Source organism: Vipera ursinii (assembly GCF_947247035.1).
Source record: "Vipera ursinii genome assembly, chromosome: 6".
Classification (NCBI taxonomy): domain Eukaryota; kingdom Metazoa; phylum Chordata; class Lepidosauria; order Squamata; family Viperidae; genus Vipera; species Vipera ursinii.
The window spans coordinates 78,043,117-78,060,913 of record NC_139515.1 but is presented as its reverse complement, the minus strand read 5'-3'; the positions used below and the strand labels follow the sequence as shown (position 1 = coordinate 78,060,913).

Here is a 17,797-nt window from a genome sequence, read left to right as displayed (position 1 = left end):
GAGGCGAGCGTCTTCACCTCTAGGCCACCATGCCACTCAAGCCAGAATCTTTAAGGAACCAAATAAATAAAATTAGCATACAATTCTGAATCTCCCCTTCTGAAATTCAGGCAGAGAGCTTACCTGAAGCTACTGGGATGTGGCAGCCAGCAGATTTGAGAGCCTTAACTGCATCAGTCACTCTAGCCGGATAGACACAAACTGCTGCTGTGGTAATGCCTGGAAAGGAACCATCGTCAAAGCTCTGTTATCTTCAATGAAGGAGAATATTTGTAGCTCAGAGTTGAAATGAGGGGTCCTTAGTGAGCTCTGAATTTGGAGGTTTTCTTGCAGACATTTCATTACTCAAGTTGGTAACTTCATCAGCACCCAAGCACTGCTTGAGCACTGTTGATGTTACCTAGTTTGGGTAATGAAACATCTGCAAGAAAACCACCAAGCTCAGCGAGCACTAAGGATCCCTCCGTTACCTTCATGTGGCTCTTGTCCACTAACCTAATTCCCTCCAATGGAGCCTTCCCTAATTTTGCTCTCTGCATAGATGGACTTCAACCACCCAAATCCCCAGCCATGTAGGGTTTATGAGAGTCCATGATCGACCAATCTAGCTTGGGAAGGAGTCCCTAGCATTTAATTTGCCTTCCTGAAGAAAGCCTTCAAAGTCCTCTCCCAAATGTTTGCAGAGGCAACAAGTTAAACACTATTTTGGAAGAATTTTGAAGGAGATCTTTCAGACGTTCCCGCCAAAAACAGAAAAAAAAAGTTATGTGTATCTGTTCAAGATGCAAGTCAGTCATTGGAATATTAACTCACATGACTAGGTTTTCCTATCATGGCCATAATGTAAGCTAAAATCCAATGATAATTTCCATGACTTTAGAGGCATAAAGAACAATGGACATTTCTGGAATACTGCAGCCAATTTTGGTCACCATATCACAAAAAAGATGTTGAGACTTTGGAAAAAAAAATCAGAGAAGAGCAACTAAGATGATCAAGGGCCTGGAGACTAAAACATACAAAGAACGGCTACAGGACTTGGGTATGGCTAGTCTAAAGAAAAGAAGAAATAGGGGAGACATGATAGCAGTGTTCCAGGATCTGAGGGGCTGCCACAAGGAAGAGGGGGGCAGGTTGTTCACCAAAGCACCAGATGGAAGGAGGAGAAGGTTGGAAACCGATCAAAGAGAGAAGCAACCTGGAATTAAGGAGAAACTTCCTGACAGTGAGGACAAATCAACCAGTGGAACAGCTTACCCCCCCAGAAATCGTGGGTGCTCCATCACTGGAGATTTTTAAGAAGAGACTAGACATTCATCTGTCTGAGACGGTATATGTTCTCCTGCTTGAGCAGAGGGCTGGACTAGAAGACCCCCAAGGTCCCTTCCAGCTCTATTCTATTCTATTCTATTCTATTCTATTCTATTCTATTCTATTCTATTCTATTCTATTCTATTCTATTCTATTCTATTCTATTCTATTCTAATTCTATTCTATTCGACTCTACTCTATTCCATTCCATTCCACTCCACTCCACTCCACTCCACTCCTCTATTCCATCATGTTATTCTATTCTATTCTATTCTATTCTATTCTATTCTGCAATATCCTTAATATTTGAGAATTATCAGGACCTCAAGCGCTGTGAATAATTTTTCATGCTTGGGGAATGGCTTGAAGAGCGATTAAGCCACACTGGTAGGATTGATCCACTCTAAACCTGTGCAAGGCAGTTCTAATGTTCCTTAATGTGATTTGCATTACTGAGAAGTGGTTTGCTTTTTCTCACAGCCTCCACTTAGCCTCGTCCAGCACTTGAAAATGTTGGAGGAAGCTACAGGGGAAGAAAAAAAAAAGCAAAACAAAGCAATTCTCCTGCCATTTTGTTTTGTTTTGTTTTTCAAGAGGACTTTCGATCCACTTGGGTCAATTGTTCTGGTGCTGTTGTATTGCAATATACTTCTCCATGTTTTTCCCCCTCTTTTCTTCCATTTTCACGCTGCATATCACATTGCTAACACAGCTATATCTACTCAGCTTGTTTCTCTGTTTGACGAAGGACAAGAACATTAAAAATGATCAGTACGCCTTACTCAGATAGAACCAAGGTTTCGTAACCACAAGATACCTTTATCATGCATTTTCAAGGCTTGTAACAAATCCTCTCGGATGGGATGTTTGGCTTTGTAGCACAATCTGCAAACATTGGATGGGGTGTCATCTCCAGAAAGGGTGGTGAGGTCTATGCAGGTGACGGCTCTCAAAAGCCAAGCTGCCTTTATTTTAAAAACACACACACCAAAATTATCAAAATAATGTCCTTACAACTGAGCTACACAGTTGGTACAGATAGTCCTTGACTTACATCCGTTCATTCACTGAACATTCGAAGTTACAACCGGACTAAAAAATGTGACTTACAACCATTGTTCACACTTAAGGCTTGCTGCAAAATCCCCATGGTCATGTGATCAAAATTCAGATGTTTGGCAACTGGCATGACCTCTTTTAAATAGTGCATTCATGTGCAGCATCCTGGGGTCATGTGATCACCTTTTGCAATCTTCTGACAAGTAAAGTCAACGGAGAAGCCAGATTCACTTAGCATCCATGTTACTAACTTAACAACTGCAGTGATTCACTTAACAACCGTGGCAAGAAAGATTGTAAAATGGAGTAAAACTGACTTAACAACTCTCTTGCTTAGCAATGTAGATGTGGGGCCCGTTTGTATGCGCAATTCGAGGACTACCTGTAATTGTGGTTGGATCCTTGATTAGAGTAACCACAGATGACCAATAGATGGCAGCTAAGAGTTTTCTATGTGTTTTGCTGCCATCTGGTGGTAGTGTTAAGTTTTCTCACAGGACAGATAAACCAGAGAAAGAACCATAGGGTGCATGGTGGCTTCCCTTTTTTATATCTCCAGAATACCACAACTGTAAGTTGAAATGATTCAGTCTTTCATGGTCAAGGGTAGACACAAACATGGATCACCTCAGTCCTAGTCCAATAGCAGCCTCTAGTCCAGAGGTGTCAAACTCGCCACGTTACGTGATGTGACGTATCGTGACTTTTTCCCCATTGCCGGAGCTGGGGTGGGCATGATTTCAGCATGAAGCATCCGGCCTGCGGGCTAATAGTTTGACACCCCTGCTCTAGTCTATCATATTTCTCCTTCTTCTAATCTGCCTGCTTTTGATTTTAAACATCACAAATTAAGTAGCAACTACTGGTTTTACATAAACAATAGTCAAATTAGTTAAGAAAACCAAGATCATGGCATCCGGCCCTCCCAATTCCTGACAAATAGATGGGGAAGAAATGGAGATAGTGACAGATTTTATTTTTCTGGGCTCCAAGATCACCGCAGATGGCGACTGCAGCCAAGAAATTAAAAGACGCTTGCTCCTGGGGAGGAAAGCCATGGCAAATCTAGACAGCATACTAAAAAGCAAAGACATCACCCTGTCAACAAAAGTGCATATAGTCAAGGCTATGGTCTTCCCAGTTGCAATGTATGGCAGTGAAAGCTGGACCATAAAAAAGGTTGAGCACCAAAAAATTGAGGCCTTTGAACTATGGTGCTGGAGTAGACTCCTGCGAGTCCCTTGGACTGCAAGGTGATCAAACTGGTCAGTCCTAGAGGAGATCAACCCTGACTGCTCTTTAGAAGGCCAGATCCTGAAGCTAAAACTCAAATACTTTGGCCACCTAATGAGAAGGAAGGACTCACTGGAGAAGAGCCAAATGCTGGGAAAGGTTGAGGGCAAGAGAAGAAGGGGACGACAGAGAATGAGGTGGCTGGATGGAGTCACTGAAGCAGTAGGCGTGAGCCTAAATGGACTCCAGAAGATGGTAGAAGACAGGAAGGCCTGGAGGAACGTTGTCCATGGGGTTGCGATGGGTCGGACACGATTTTGCAACTAACAACAACAACAATGTATCTGCCAACATCATTTGGTACCTTGCATATTTACTAGCACCAAAACATTACTGAAAGCAGAAAAAGAGATTTTAACTTATTCTCCTACTCCACTCCATTATTAAAAGTATGCAACTCTTTTTTCTGTTTTGATTTAAAGCAAGTTTTTTTAGTGTAGAAAAGGGATTTACTTGAATCCCCATGTTATTTATAAGAAAGGATTAGGAATTAAATATGTATTAGCAAATGTAAACTCAGACAGCACGTTGGTTGAAAAATTATTACTGTATGTATGGGAAAAATTAATAAAAACTTTTACAAAAAAAAGAAATAGAAAAGAATGTACAATTAGCAGCTAGGAGGGGAAATCTAGTCTCCTTGTTTGCAAAATGTGAAGACAAATACAATTCCAAGAATCAGTCTGAACTGAAGAGGCAGTAGGATAAATAGTTTTTTAAAAATCATTTGGAAAGTTGTTTTTATCAATGGGGTCCTGCCCTGAAAACCTAACTGGGTAAAGCTAATCCTTGATTTATGACCACATTTGGGTGCAGAATTTCTGTTGCTAGGTAAAGCAGTTGTTAAATGAGGACCCAGATTGTTGGGGGCAATTAAGCTGACTTTGTAATAATGCCACTTGGGGTGTGTGTGAAAGCCCTAATAAGCAGGCATATACATAGAATGAAGGCTACTGCTAAGCTTGTAAGCCGCCCTGAGTCTTCGGAGAAGGGCGGGATATAAATGGAATTAAAATAAAAAAAATAAAATAAAATAAAAAATAAGTGCATCAGTCCCAATTTTAGGACAGTTTTGTCACTGTTATTAAATGAATCACTAGAGTTGTTAAGTGAATCATGTGGTCATTAAGTGAATCCAGCCTCTCTCATTGACTTTGCCTGTCAGAAACCAACTTGGAAGGTTGTAAAAGGCAATCGCATGATGCTGCAAGAGTTGTACGTACACGCCTGTTGCCAAGTGTCTGAATTTTTTTTCCAGTGCCATTGTAATTTCAAATAGTCACTGAACGAATGGTCGTTAACTTGAGGACTACATATATTTCCTGAAAAATGTCATCTTTATTCACAGCATTTGGAAGTGAGGCAATTCCAACTTGTCCAGCAAGACATCTATCTTAAAACTGTCAACTTCCATCCTGAAAGTCCAGGATGATTCTCATTTCTGAAAAGCTTACTGTTTATTGATATATTATTGGTATAAGCGAGGTATTCAATAAACAGTAAGCTTTTCAGAAATGAAAATTTTCTTGGATTTTTATTAGGCTACTTCAGCTGGAAGTTGACATTAAACTAACTCTAAAATCCCAAGGCATCAGACCCTAGCATATAACAATAACTACCCCCAACCAGATATCCATGTATCTCATATAAACAAGTCCTCTTTGTTATGAAACCCATCTGCTATCTTCTTCACACCTGCTAGAATGTCCTTGAAAGGTTTCCATTCTGCCGACTTTCAGCAAGCTTCCGTAGAACTGGAAAGGTTTCATTTCTCTAACTAACCCAGAGGTAGGCAACGTTGGCTCTTTTATGACTCGTGGACTTCAACTCCCAGAATTCCTGAGCCAGCCATGCTCGCTCAGGAATTCTGGGAGTTGAAGTCCACGAGTCATAAAAGAGCCAAGGTTGTCTACCTTTGAACTAACCCTTTCGAAAACAACACCTTCCCCCCATTCTAATGGCAAGATAAAAACATACAGGTACATAGCTGCCAAATTTTCACTCTTGACGTAAACATTTGTATTTTAGGTGGGTTTTGTTGTTTTTTGGCCTTCCAAGTCTGAAATTGAGTTGGATAAACAGATCATTTTTTATTGGCCCACTGTCACTATTGAGTTTTGATGACAAAAGCATCAAACATCATGCTAAAATTCATGGGAAAAGATTGTCTCTTTTGGAAACCCAACAGTGGGGACCTTCTCACCTGCCAATTCTTTTTCATGGTCCGATGCATTTGAATTTGCCCTGCCCGCTTTAGAACAGCTGGATGATTCACCCGAACTCGTGCAAGCCATGTGAGATCTAGAGGGAAAAAAAATCCATTTACTTCCATCGCCATTTACATTCAAAATCAATTTTGGGAAGAAGAGAATCTGCAGGGGAGATGGGAGGAGCAGTGTTAGACATTGGTCCAACATTGGACTAATAATTGTTTAGGCCTTCTTCTTTCATATTACCAGCAACCATCACCTGTGGAATTTAACTTTTGTTGGAGGTGATCAGACAGGGGAAAGCTAAAACATGATAAAAATGAATTTTAAAAGTTCTTTGTTTTATACAATTTTCATCATCACTCCATCATCATCACAGAAAAACAGAGTTGGAAGGGACCTTGGAGGTCTTCTAGTCCATACCCTGTTCAAACAGGAGACCCTACTATTTCAGACAAATACAGGGAGTGCAGAATTATTAGGCAAGTTGTATTTTTGAGGATTAATTTTATTATTGAACAACAACCATGTTCTCAATGAACCCAAAAAACTCATTAATATCAAAGCTGAATATTTTTGGAAGTAGTTTTTAGTTTGTTTTTAGTTATAGCTATTTTAGGGGGATATCTGTGTGTGCAGGTGACTATTACTGTGCATAATTATTAGGCAACTTAACAAAAAACAAATATATACCCTTTTCAATTATTTATTTTTACCAGTGAAACCAATATAACATCTCAACATTTACAAATATACATTTCTGACATTCAAAAACATAACAAAAACAAATCAGTGACCAATATAGCCACCTTTCTTTGCAAGGACACTCAAAAGCCTGCCATCCATGGATTCTGTCAGTGTTTTGATCTGTTCACCATCAACATTGCGTGCAGCAGCAACCACAGCCTCCCAGACACTGTTCAGAGAGGTGTACTGTTTTCCCTCCTTGTAAATCTCACATTTGATGATGGACCACAGGTTCTCAATGGGGTTCAGATCAGGTGAACAAGGAGGCCATGTCATTAGATTTCCTTCTTTTATACCCTTTCTTGCCAGCCACGCTGTGGAGTACTTGGACGTGTGTGATGGAGCATTGTCCTGCATGAAAATCATGTTTTTCTTGAAGGATGCAGACTTCTTCCTATACCACTGCTTGAAGAAGGTGTCTTCCAGAAACTGGCAGTAGGACTGGGAGTTGAGCTTGACTCCATCCTCAACCCGAAAAGGCCCCACAAGCTCATCTTTGATGATCCCAGCCCAAACCAGTACTCCACCTCCACCTTGCTGGTGTCTGAGTCGGACTGGAGCTCTCTGCCCTTTACCAATCCAGCCACGGGCCCATCCATCTGGCCCATCAAGACTCACTCTCATTTCATCAGTCCATAAAACCTTAGAAAAATCAGTCTTGAGATATTTCTTGGCCCAGTCTTGACGTTTCAGCTTGTGTGTCTTGTTCAGTGGTGGTCGTCTTTCAGCCTTTCTTACCTTGGCCATGTCTCTGAGTATTGCACACATTGTGCTTTTGGGCACTCCAGTGATGTTGCAGCTCTGAAATATGGCCAAACTGGTGGCAAGTGGCATCTTGGCAGCTGCACGCTTGACTTTTCTCAGTTCATGGGCAGTTATTTTGCGCCTTGGTTTCTCCACACGCTTCTTGCGACCCTGTTGACTATTTTGAATGAAACGCTTGATTGTTCGATGATCACGCTTCAGAAGCTTTGCAATTTTAAGAGTGCTGCATCCCTCTGCAAGATATCTCACTATTTTTTGACTTTTCTGAGCCTGTCAAGTCCTTCTTTTGACCCATTTTGCCAAAGGAAAGGAAGTTGCCTAATAATTATGTACACCTGATACAGGGTGTTGATGTCATTAGACCACACCCCTTCTCATTACAGAGATGCACATCACCTAATATGCTTAATTGGTAGTAGGCTTTCGAGCCTATACAGCTTGGAGTAAGACAACATGCATAAAGAGGATGATGTGGTCAAAATACTCATTTGCCTAATAATTCTGCACTCCCTGTAGTTGTCCAATCTCTTCCTAAAAGCCTTCAGTGATGAAGCACTCACAATTTCCCAAGGCATGTTGTTCCAATGGTTAATTGTTCTGTCGGGAAATTTCTCCTTAGTTCTAGGTTGCTTCTCTCCTTGATTAGTTTCCATCCATTGCTTCCTGTCCTGCCTTCAGGTGCTTTGACCCCCTCTTCTTTGTGGCAGCCCCTCAAATATTGGAAGACTGCTATCATGTCATCTTTAGTCTTCTTTTCACTAGACTAGACAATTCCTGCAACCGTTCTTGGTATGTTTCAGCCTCCAGTCCCCTAATCTTCTCTGCTTCTCTTCTCTTTACTCTTTCTAGAGCCTCAACATCTTTTTTACATCATGGTGACCATCAAACAATAACTCAGCCTTTTTAGGATAAGGTCTAACGCAGAGGCCCCCAACCTTTTGGGCACCAGGGACCGGTTTCATGGAGAGAGGTTTTTCCACAGACCGGAGACTGTGTGGTTTTGTGTGCTGCCTGCATCCCACAGATGGGGCTTTGCTTATTTGTGTGGACCGGTTGCTGGCATGCCGCGGCCCAGTACCATGGATTGTGGACCCCTAGTCTAGCACACAAGTTCTAGACTCATACATCACAATTAGTGGATTAATGAAGCTGGAGTTCTACAAAGGTTATCTGGACCACATAAGGTGTGAGGTCATCAATTTGTCATCAGATTGGTTGGTGGTGGGAAGGACTACGAGTCAGAAGACACAGGATGGGAAGGACTGGAGACTGAAAGTTGTACTGTTCTAGTTTCCTGCTGATCTGAGTGAGAGAAGGGCTGGGGGGAGGGGCTAAAGGGGAGTAGGTTCTAAAATTGGCATTGGTAGTTGAAAATTCAGCACAACTTTGTGTTGCTTGGTTGGTCAGCTGGGAAATAGCACAAAATGTGACAGCAGCACTTTGGTGGTGCAGTTACTCCTCGACTTACAACCATAATTGGGCCCAAAATTTATGTTGCTAAGCAAGACAGTTGTTAAGTGAGTTTTGCTCCATTTCCTTCTGGCCACAGCTGTTAAGTGATTCACTGCAGCTGTTAGTGAATCTGTCAGACACCTGGTTGTTAAGTGAATCTGGCTTCCCCATTGAGTTTGCTTGTCAGAAGTTCGCAAAAGGCGATCACAGGACCCCGGGACACACTGCAACTGTCATTAATACGAACCAGTTGCCAAGCATCCAAATTTTGATTATGCGAACATGGGGATGCTGCAAAGGTCATGTGTGAAAAACAGTCACAAGTAACTTCATTCAGTGCCTTTGTAACTTCGATGGTTAGTAAATGAATGGTTGTAAGTCGAGGACTATATGTATTGCCTAGAATGAGACAGAGTTCTCCTTTTGTATACTAATTCCCCTTCCTAGGTCCTGTGCTCATCCCGGATTCCAGATCTCTGGATTCTCGGTGCCCCTGATCCCTGGATCTTTCTGATGAGGTCAGTCTGTAATAAGTTCTCCTTATCCACATGATGCTCTAGAGAATTCAGTAAGTTGAAGTCCATGGATCTTAAAGTTGCTGAGGCTGAGAAACAATGCTGTAGATGACCCACCGTAATTGAAAATGGAGGGCCTGTGAATATTTATTATTTTTATTCTTATCCATTTACATCCCAATGACCTTAGCCCAGCTCCACCTTCTCTTTCTCAGTCCCTCTTCATAGGGTTGCTATTTGGGGGGGGGGGGTAAATGGCGATACAAGCACCATGCATGCCATCCTAAGCTCCTGAAGGAAAGACAGAATATTAATAAATATTCCACTGGCTCTAAAAAGGAAAACTGGATTGCACATCTGGGAAAGAAGAGGTCTGAATCATCTTGAATGTCTGCTGAAAGACAAAGACGTTTCAATTCATTAAACCTGGGAGTGTTAATAATACCATTTTTAATATGTCATCTGTTCCAATCAAATATTCATGGGGCTTCAGGGATCAAAGTAATTAAAGTAGTTAAACTACAGATAATTAGCCAACTTTCTTTAATCCTCCCTCTGGGGGGAAGGGGGATGGAAATACGCTTTGTTTCATCTGAAGATATGTTCCAAAGCTTTGCCTTCAAAACTGCATTCAGTCGTTTCTTTGGAAATTGCAATTTTGCTGGATTCCAGGACACTCAGTATATTTGGCTTAGGGTACAACGGCATATTTGGTGCTAAGCCAAAACCAAAATCATGCTAGAATAGCGCATTTCAAGGCTACACTTCGTGTAGGAGGGCCGAGTTAAATGGGTCATTAGTTTGGAGTCGTTGCGTTCCCATTTAAGTCCAGCCTCCCATGAATTCCATTGAGCCTTATCTAGAAAAAAAATTGTCTTGACCATTAAAAAATCAAATTCTTAGGTATAGGTAGCACATAATTTTTTTTTAGTGCTTTGAACATTACTCCTGTTCTTGGATACTTTCTGGAGATCAGATCCAAGGCCCTAAAAAGACATTTATTTTCTTAGGCAGTCTAAAACAGCATTTCACTTAGAAATGTTCCCAAGAAACACCTCCCCAAAGTATTAAGCGGAAAATGCCAGCAGATCATAAATTCCTCTACAGGTAGTGCTCAACATATGATTGTAATGAAGCCTGCAATCCTAAAGTGAATCCATTGTTCATTATGGGCTATTTTTGCCCCAAATGGAAAGTAAATGTGTTTTTGGCAAATACAGTCACAGGCCTGCAGGTTGCTACAAACAGCCGTAAATGAGGGCTAGTTGCCAAGCGCCCAAACTGAGGTCACATGATCATGGAAGGAGGACAGCCATCAGAACTTCAGAACCAAGTCGTAGGTACTGGGGAGGGGGTTGTCTGTTGTAACCTCAAATGGACTCCAAAGGACCAGTCATACTAGTCCATACCATAGCCACAATGAAAGGAAAAATGACTTTTCAATTGCAGGCCCAGGTCCTCTGAAATACCTTGGCTGCCAATGTTTGCTAACAGCAGGGATTATATTTCCTTTCACACAACCCTCCAACTGTCTTTTGTTAATACTGGTTTTATCAGCTGATATGAGATTTGTCAAGTATGATTTAGCACCCTTTAGCTGCGTTAGACTGCAGTCACTCCAGTGATCTCAATGGCTCTGAAAACTTGACATTCAGTGGTTATTTATTTATTTATTTATTTTATTGTTAGTTGTTAGTCCCCATAGGTTTCTGAGCTGTCTGGATTTTTTCTGCTGGGAATAAAAGATGGGTTTTCAATGTTGTTTCCTTCTTTTTAAAGTATACACCTCAGGTTTGGGGAGGGGGATGTCTAAATACCAATAATTACCAGGGCCATCATAAATTCATCTTGGATTGAGGCCTTAAAACGGGAGTCTTCAAACTTGGCCCTTTTATGACTTGTGGACTTTAACTCCCAAAATTCCTCAGCCAGGCCTGGCTGAGGAATTCTGGGAGTTGAAGTCCACAAGTCATAAAAGGGCCAAGTTTGAAGACCCCCTGCCTTAAAAACATGCCCCTTCCAGCAGATGCTTGACCCAGGATGAATTGTGAATCCAGTGAAGTGTTTGAATTTAAGTTTTTATCTTCCCCTGCACTGTTGTTTGAGTGACTTTATGTTTCTAACACTCCTATAAGTTCCTTTTGATAGAAGTAAATGAAAGGTCTCCAAATTTTAATATTGAAAGAGAAATTTAAAACTGAATATGCTGCAATGGAAATTTACTAGGTGGATGGAGATGAGAACCAGGAAAGGAGAGCAAAAAGAAAGGATGCTAAATGAAACATGTAGGCAAAAATTAGTGGGAAAGGAAGAAGACAAGCTATCAATACATCTGTAAGAGAAGATAAGTAGCAAAACAGAAAAGAACCTATTTGTTTCTTAAGAGGTCACAAAAAGGGGGCTAGAACTCAAGCAACTGAGCATGTGCAATTAGTTGATTAATATTCACTGACACACCTTGCATAAATTATCTCTTAATTTTAATGTACATGGGATGTATGATTTAGTATGTAGCAGGAAATAGGTAGGAGGCGGTCGGAAAGAGTGTAACCTCATAGTACCTCAGCCAATGGGGAAAGAGGAGGGATGTGGCGGCCAGGACAGGGCTGTATAAAAATGGGAATATTTTGGGTTGAAACTTTGGAGCGAACCAAGATTTGATAGCTTCTCTCCCCGCTTATTGCAATAAACGAAACAGGGCCTTCACTGTGTCTTGGCTGGTTATTGGTCAGGCGAGCTTGTCTCTGGTCATGAAGGAAAGCGGCCAGGAGCGCATAACACTTTGTTGTTGTTGTTAGCTGCGAAGTCGTGTCCGACCCATCGCGACCCTATGGACAACATTCCTCCAGGCCTTCCTGTCCTCTACCATCTTCTGGAGTCCATTTAAGCTCACGCCTACTGCTTCAGTGACTCCATCCAGCCACCTCATTCTCTGTCGTCCCCTTCTTCTATTGCCCTCGATCTTTCCCAGCATTAGACTCTTCTCCAGTGAGTCCTTCCTTCTCATTAGGTGGCCAAAGTATTTGAGTTTTAGCTTCAGGATCTGGCCTTCTAAAGAGCAGTCAGGGTTGATCTCCTCTAGGACTGACCGGTTTGATCGCCCTGCAGTCCAAGGGACTCGCAGGAGTCTTCTCCAGCACCACAGTTCAAAGGCCTCAATTCTTTGGCGCTCAGCCTTTCTTATGGTCCAACTTTCACTGCCATACATTGCAACTGCGAAGACCATAGCCTTGACTATACGCACTTTTGTTGACAGGGTGATGTCTCTGCTTTTTAGTGTTCTGTCTAGATTTGCCATGGCTTTCCTCCCAAGGAGCAAGCGTCTTTTAATTTCTTGGCTATAGTCCCCATCTGCAGTGATCTTGGAGCCCAGGAAAATAAAATCTGTCACTACCTCCATTTCTTCCCCATCTATTTGCCAGGAATTAAGAGGGCCAGATGCCATGATCTTGGTTTTCTTAATGTTAAGTTTCAACCCAAGTTTTGCACTCTCCTTCTTTACCTGCAACAAGAGGCTCTTTAGTTCTTCTTCACTTTCTGCCATTAGAGTGGTATCATCTGCGTATCTTAGGTTGTTGATATTTCTTCCGGCAATCTTAATTCCAACTTTTGATTCATCTAGCCCTGCCTTTCTCATGATGTGCTCTGCATATAAGTTAAATAGGCAGGGCGACAGTATACAGCCTTGCTGGACTCCTTTCCCAATTTTGAACCAATCAGTGGTTCCGTGTCCAGTTCTCACTGTTGCTTCTTGACCCGCATATAGGTTTCTCAAGAGACAAATAAGACAAATAACACTTTGGATCACTGCTAATCCTTATAAATCAGTGTTTTTCAAACTTGGCAAGTGCAAGATATATGGATTTCAACTCCCAGAAATCCTGTGTCAGCCATTCCCCAGCTAGCTAGATAACTAGCTGGGGAATTCTGGGAACTGAAGTCCATACATCTTAAAGCTTCAAGGTTTGAAACCCAACCCCACCCCCCACACTATAAATTAAGTAAATGAATAAACAAACTTCTCACACTTATACGCTTGTTTCTTCTTGCAGAATGTGAACCCTGCAACATTTGCAGCATTTTCAAATCCCTACCACCCAGCGTGTCCATGAAACTCATCCCAGGTGGGAGGGCACCGCCAATTTCTTTATATTGACACCAGCCAGAAAAACCAAGGCAGGAACGGGGCGGCGGGAAGGCAATTATTTATTGTGTGCGGTACGTGTAAGGAAAGGAACTGCTCTCATCCCAAAGGTGCTTTTTCCTAAAGGCCACTGGATTTTCTCGATATATTTTTTTTTCCTTTGAAAACTTCTCATCCAAGAAATCAAGAAACTCCAGTGGCCTTTCGGGGGGAAAAAAAAAGCACCTTTGGAACAACCACGACCTGGATGATCCAGAATCTCCATAGACGTGAAGGAACTGCTCTTATTTGCCCCCCCCCAAAAAAAAAAACTGGCAGGCTTTCGTTCAAAGCACCCCTTCTTTTTTTTCCCCAGCCTACTCCCGCCCGCTCCGCCCGCCACCATTTGTCCGGACTCGCCCTCAGCTTGCCCGAGGTCCGCCGCGGCCGCCGGGCTTACCTAGCTCGGTGCCCTGGTTGCTAGCAGCCATGATCGGCGGAGAAGCGAAAGTCGATGCTCTTCCAGGGCAAGGCGCTTTCGGCGCTTCCTGGTTACGCCCTTTCCCTCCTTCCCTCCCCGCGTTTTCCTCCTCCTCCTCCCGCCGCCTCCCCTCCAGGAGGGACCCCGGGGCAGAGAAACGCCAAGCCGGTTCGCATCTCTTTGGGGCGATCCGCTTGCAAACGGCAAACAAAAAGCAGGCCCGCGCTTCTGCAGATTGTAAAGGCAAAGCGGATCCCCGCGCCCGGTAGTGAGCAAACAAAAAGACAGGCAAAGGGCTTGGTATTATTATTATTAGTAGTAGCAGTGGTGGTGGTGGTGGTAGTAATAGTAGTAGTATTTGTATTTTTTTTTTATTATTATTATTATTATTATTATTATTATTATTATTATTATTATTATTATTATTATTATTAATTATTATTATTATTATTATTATTATTATTATTATTATTATTATTATTATTATTATTATTAATTTTAATTCCATTTATATCCCGCCCTTCTCCAAAGACTCAGGGCAGCTTACAAGCTTAGCAGTAGCCTTCATTCTATGTATATGCCTGCTTATTAGAGCTTTCACACACACCCCAAGCGGCATTATTACAAAGTCAGCTTAATTGCCCCCAACAATCTGGGTCCTCATTTTACCTACCTCGGAAGGATGGAAGGCTGAGTCAACCTTGAGCCTGGTGGGATGCGAACCTGCACTAATTGCAGGCAGCTGGTGTTACTTAAGGAGGCATTAGCCCACTGCTCCACCAAGGAGCAGTGGACTATTATTATTATTATTATTATTATTATTATTATTATTATTATTATTATTATTATTATTAATTTTAATTCCATTTATATCCCGCCCTTCTCCAAAGACTCAGGGCGGCTTACAAGCTTAGCAGTAGCCTTCATTCTATGTATATGCCTGCTTATTAGAGCTTTCACACACACCCCAAGCGGCATTATTACAAAGTCAGCTTAATTGCCCCCAACAATCTGGGTCCTCATTTTACCTACCTCGGAAGGATGGAAGGCTGAGTCAACCTTGAGCCTGGTGGGATGCGAACCTGCACTAATTGCAGGCAGCTGGGGTTATTTAAGGAGGCATTAGCCCACTGCTCCACCAAGGAGCAGTGGATTATTATTATTATTATTATTATTATTATTATTATTATTATTATTATTATATTATTATTATATGCATGCATGGCCCTGTCCATAGTATGCTTAATAGTTCGTATTAACTCGTATTTGTATTCGTTGGGACCGCAAAAATAAAATGATTGATGCGCTCACGCTGCTTTTTGGTTCATAAATTGCAATGGCCCCTATTAGTACTGTAGTGATTGAGCCTCTCATGATTTTACGACCAGGAGGCTCTCTCTTCATTAATGATTTACAGTTATATCATCCAGCTAAATCAACGCTGCAGACTGGACAGTGTTAAAAACAGCTTCTCGGTGTACAATTACCACAGGTCTAAATGGGGCCCTTGTTGATCGTGGAGTTGAAGGGCTAAAGGCCTCTCTTCCCTTCCTCTCCCCCCCCCCCACCAATAAGGTCAGCATATTGCACTGCTGATAGAGGGAAGAGTCCATCATGTTGCCTTCTCGGAGAAAAGGTAGGAAATGAATGTCACATTTGGAATCTGGCAAGGAAGCTAAAGAGCAATTCAGAATTTATTGGGTTTTTGACAAAGCAGCCTCTGGCGTACAAAACTTTTAGGCAGGGCTCAGAGCCCTGTCATTTTCTCCCTGCCGAAGTGTTAAGAACCACGGATTTTCAATTGTTTTTAAAGCTGTGTCAACAGCATCGGCCACTATTCTTGAAGTCAAAGGTTTTCTTCTCCTAGTCAACAGAATTGCTTCGGGAAGCCCGCCTTCCTTTGAAAGTCATAATAAAAGTCATAATAAAAGGTCCTGACTTTCACTAGAGGTGTCATTTGAGTTCTACCTGATGACAGATGTTAACTTCTCGGGATCCACCTACGTTTTTTCAAATACTTTCTGGGCTTAAATGTGGTGAAGGTAAACGTGCGAAGAAAGTAACAAGGGGAATTGCAAATTTTGAAAGGCAAAACTGATTATAGGATGTCTTAAGTTTACGGCAAAATAGTTTGAATTGCAAGCAAGGGTTACTAACACTCCATAACCCTCTATCAGCTGAGAACAAAAGGCCAGCCGTCAGGGAATGGAGGTTAGTGACTCAGAAACAAATGGTGCCAACGAACCTGCAGTTTCTTTTATTGCTCCCAAGATGAAGCACCAAAGGTCACTTGTCACTGTATAAATGCAAGATATTTCAGAATGTGGTAAATTTGAAGGCTGTGCGTGGGTCTAGACATGCATAGAGTCCTCAACTTAAGGCCACACAACTGGGAACAGAAATTCTGTTGCTAACCAAGACCGTCATTGTGTCATGCCCAATTTTACTTTTTTTGCCATGATTGTCAATCACCATAGCTGTTAAATCAGGGGTCCTCAGAAATCTGGGAACTGTAGCCCACAAGTCTTAAAAGTGACCAAAGTCGAGGACCCTTGTGTTAAACGAATCGTGATTGTTATGCAAATCGGGCTTCCCCCATTGCTTGTTGGAAGCCAGCTGGGAAGGTCACAAGTGGCAGTCAAAAGTGACCCTGGGACACTGCAACTGTAGTAAATGTGTGTGTCATTTGCCAAGCGCTCAAATTCAGATCACAAGACAATGGGGATGCTGCATTAAGAGTAAGGGCCAGGGTTAGAGGTCACTTTTTCAGTGCCGTTGTAATTCTGAATGGTTGCTAAATGAGTGGTCATTAAGTCGAGGACCACCCATTAAATGTTATCCTTGAACATTTCAGTAGGTAGAAAGCACAGAGACTTGGAAAGTCCTTTTCTTATAGGAAAATGAACATTCTAGGTTTTTTCTTGTTGTTGTTAGCTGCGAAGTCGTGTCCGACCCATCGCGACCCTATGGACAACATTCCTCCAGGCCTTCCTGTCCTCTACCATCTTCTGGAGTCCATTTAAGCTCACGCCTACTGCTTCAGTGACTCCATCCAGCCACCTCATTCTCTGTCGTCCCCTTCTTCTCTTGCCCTAGTTTTTTCTACTATTCAGCTATTTTACAACCATATACATGTACTGGCATATAGATGGAGGGTTCAAGCAAAAACGACTGCCAGAAACAAATGCAAAAAAGATGGGGCACCAAGATACAGGGGGGAAAAATACGGCATTTATAAGCAACCAAGAGAACTAGGACTCTAAAATCTGCTGATTCATAGAATACTGTTCCAGTTTTGTTTGAGGGCAGGTAAAGTTAACGCTCTCAAACCTTCCCACTGGAAGACCATCTACAAAAAAAAACCCAGTATTGAAGGCTAGGCTACAATTATTCTTCCCGTCTTATTTGCTTTTGATCTTGTAAGCTGTTGTCAAAATGCGGCAATAGTGTCACATTCCTAAATGCACGATCCTATATAACTCTAGACTCAAGGGGCACACTTTCGTCTTCTCCACATCCTTTTCCGCTAAAGATGGGAGATGTATTTTTTTTAACAAATTCATAATAACTGCATTAATAGTTCTTTTACTACCTCCAAAGAATCAGTGTGTCACAGAGCTGGCCTTAATTTTCAGCTCCCCTTGTAGTACAGAATGCTCTAATCTTCCTCAACATTGTACCAGGTGAACTGCATCTTTTCAGATCGCCAGCCAAAACGCCTGATGGATATGGGTGTAAGACAATTTACTGCAACTCAAAAGATACCTAAAGAGGAAGAAGGCGGGCAAGGTTGTTCTACACTACAGTAATGGGCTTATATTCCTTTTATGCTGGATACAGT

At 42.0% G+C, this 17,797-nt stretch overlaps 1 protein-coding gene across 2 annotated transcripts in view; it reads right to left on the bottom strand.

Moving 5' to 3' along the window:
* DERA (deoxyribose-phosphate aldolase) overlaps window positions 1–13,994 on the bottom strand; it is a 58,656-nt gene extending 44,662 nt beyond the window's left edge. Inside the window, exons 1-4 of one of the 2 annotated variants that reach the window (XM_083365318.1) lie at window positions 13,936–13,994; window positions 5,867–5,964; window positions 2,129–2,276; window positions 124–219 (exon numbers count right to left, since the gene is read on the bottom strand). In XM_083365318.1, coding sequence (XP_083221444.1) covers window positions 124–219; window positions 2,129–2,276; window positions 5,867–5,964; window positions 13,936–13,966 — 373 coding nt within the window. In that variant the 5' untranslated portion in view covers window positions 13,967–13,994. The remainder of the gene's footprint in view (window positions 1–123; window positions 220–2,128; window positions 2,277–5,866; window positions 5,965–13,935) is intronic. The other variant, XM_083365319.1, reaches the window with a different exon arrangement.
* Between the last annotated feature and the right edge of the window lie 3,803 nt (window positions 13,995–17,797).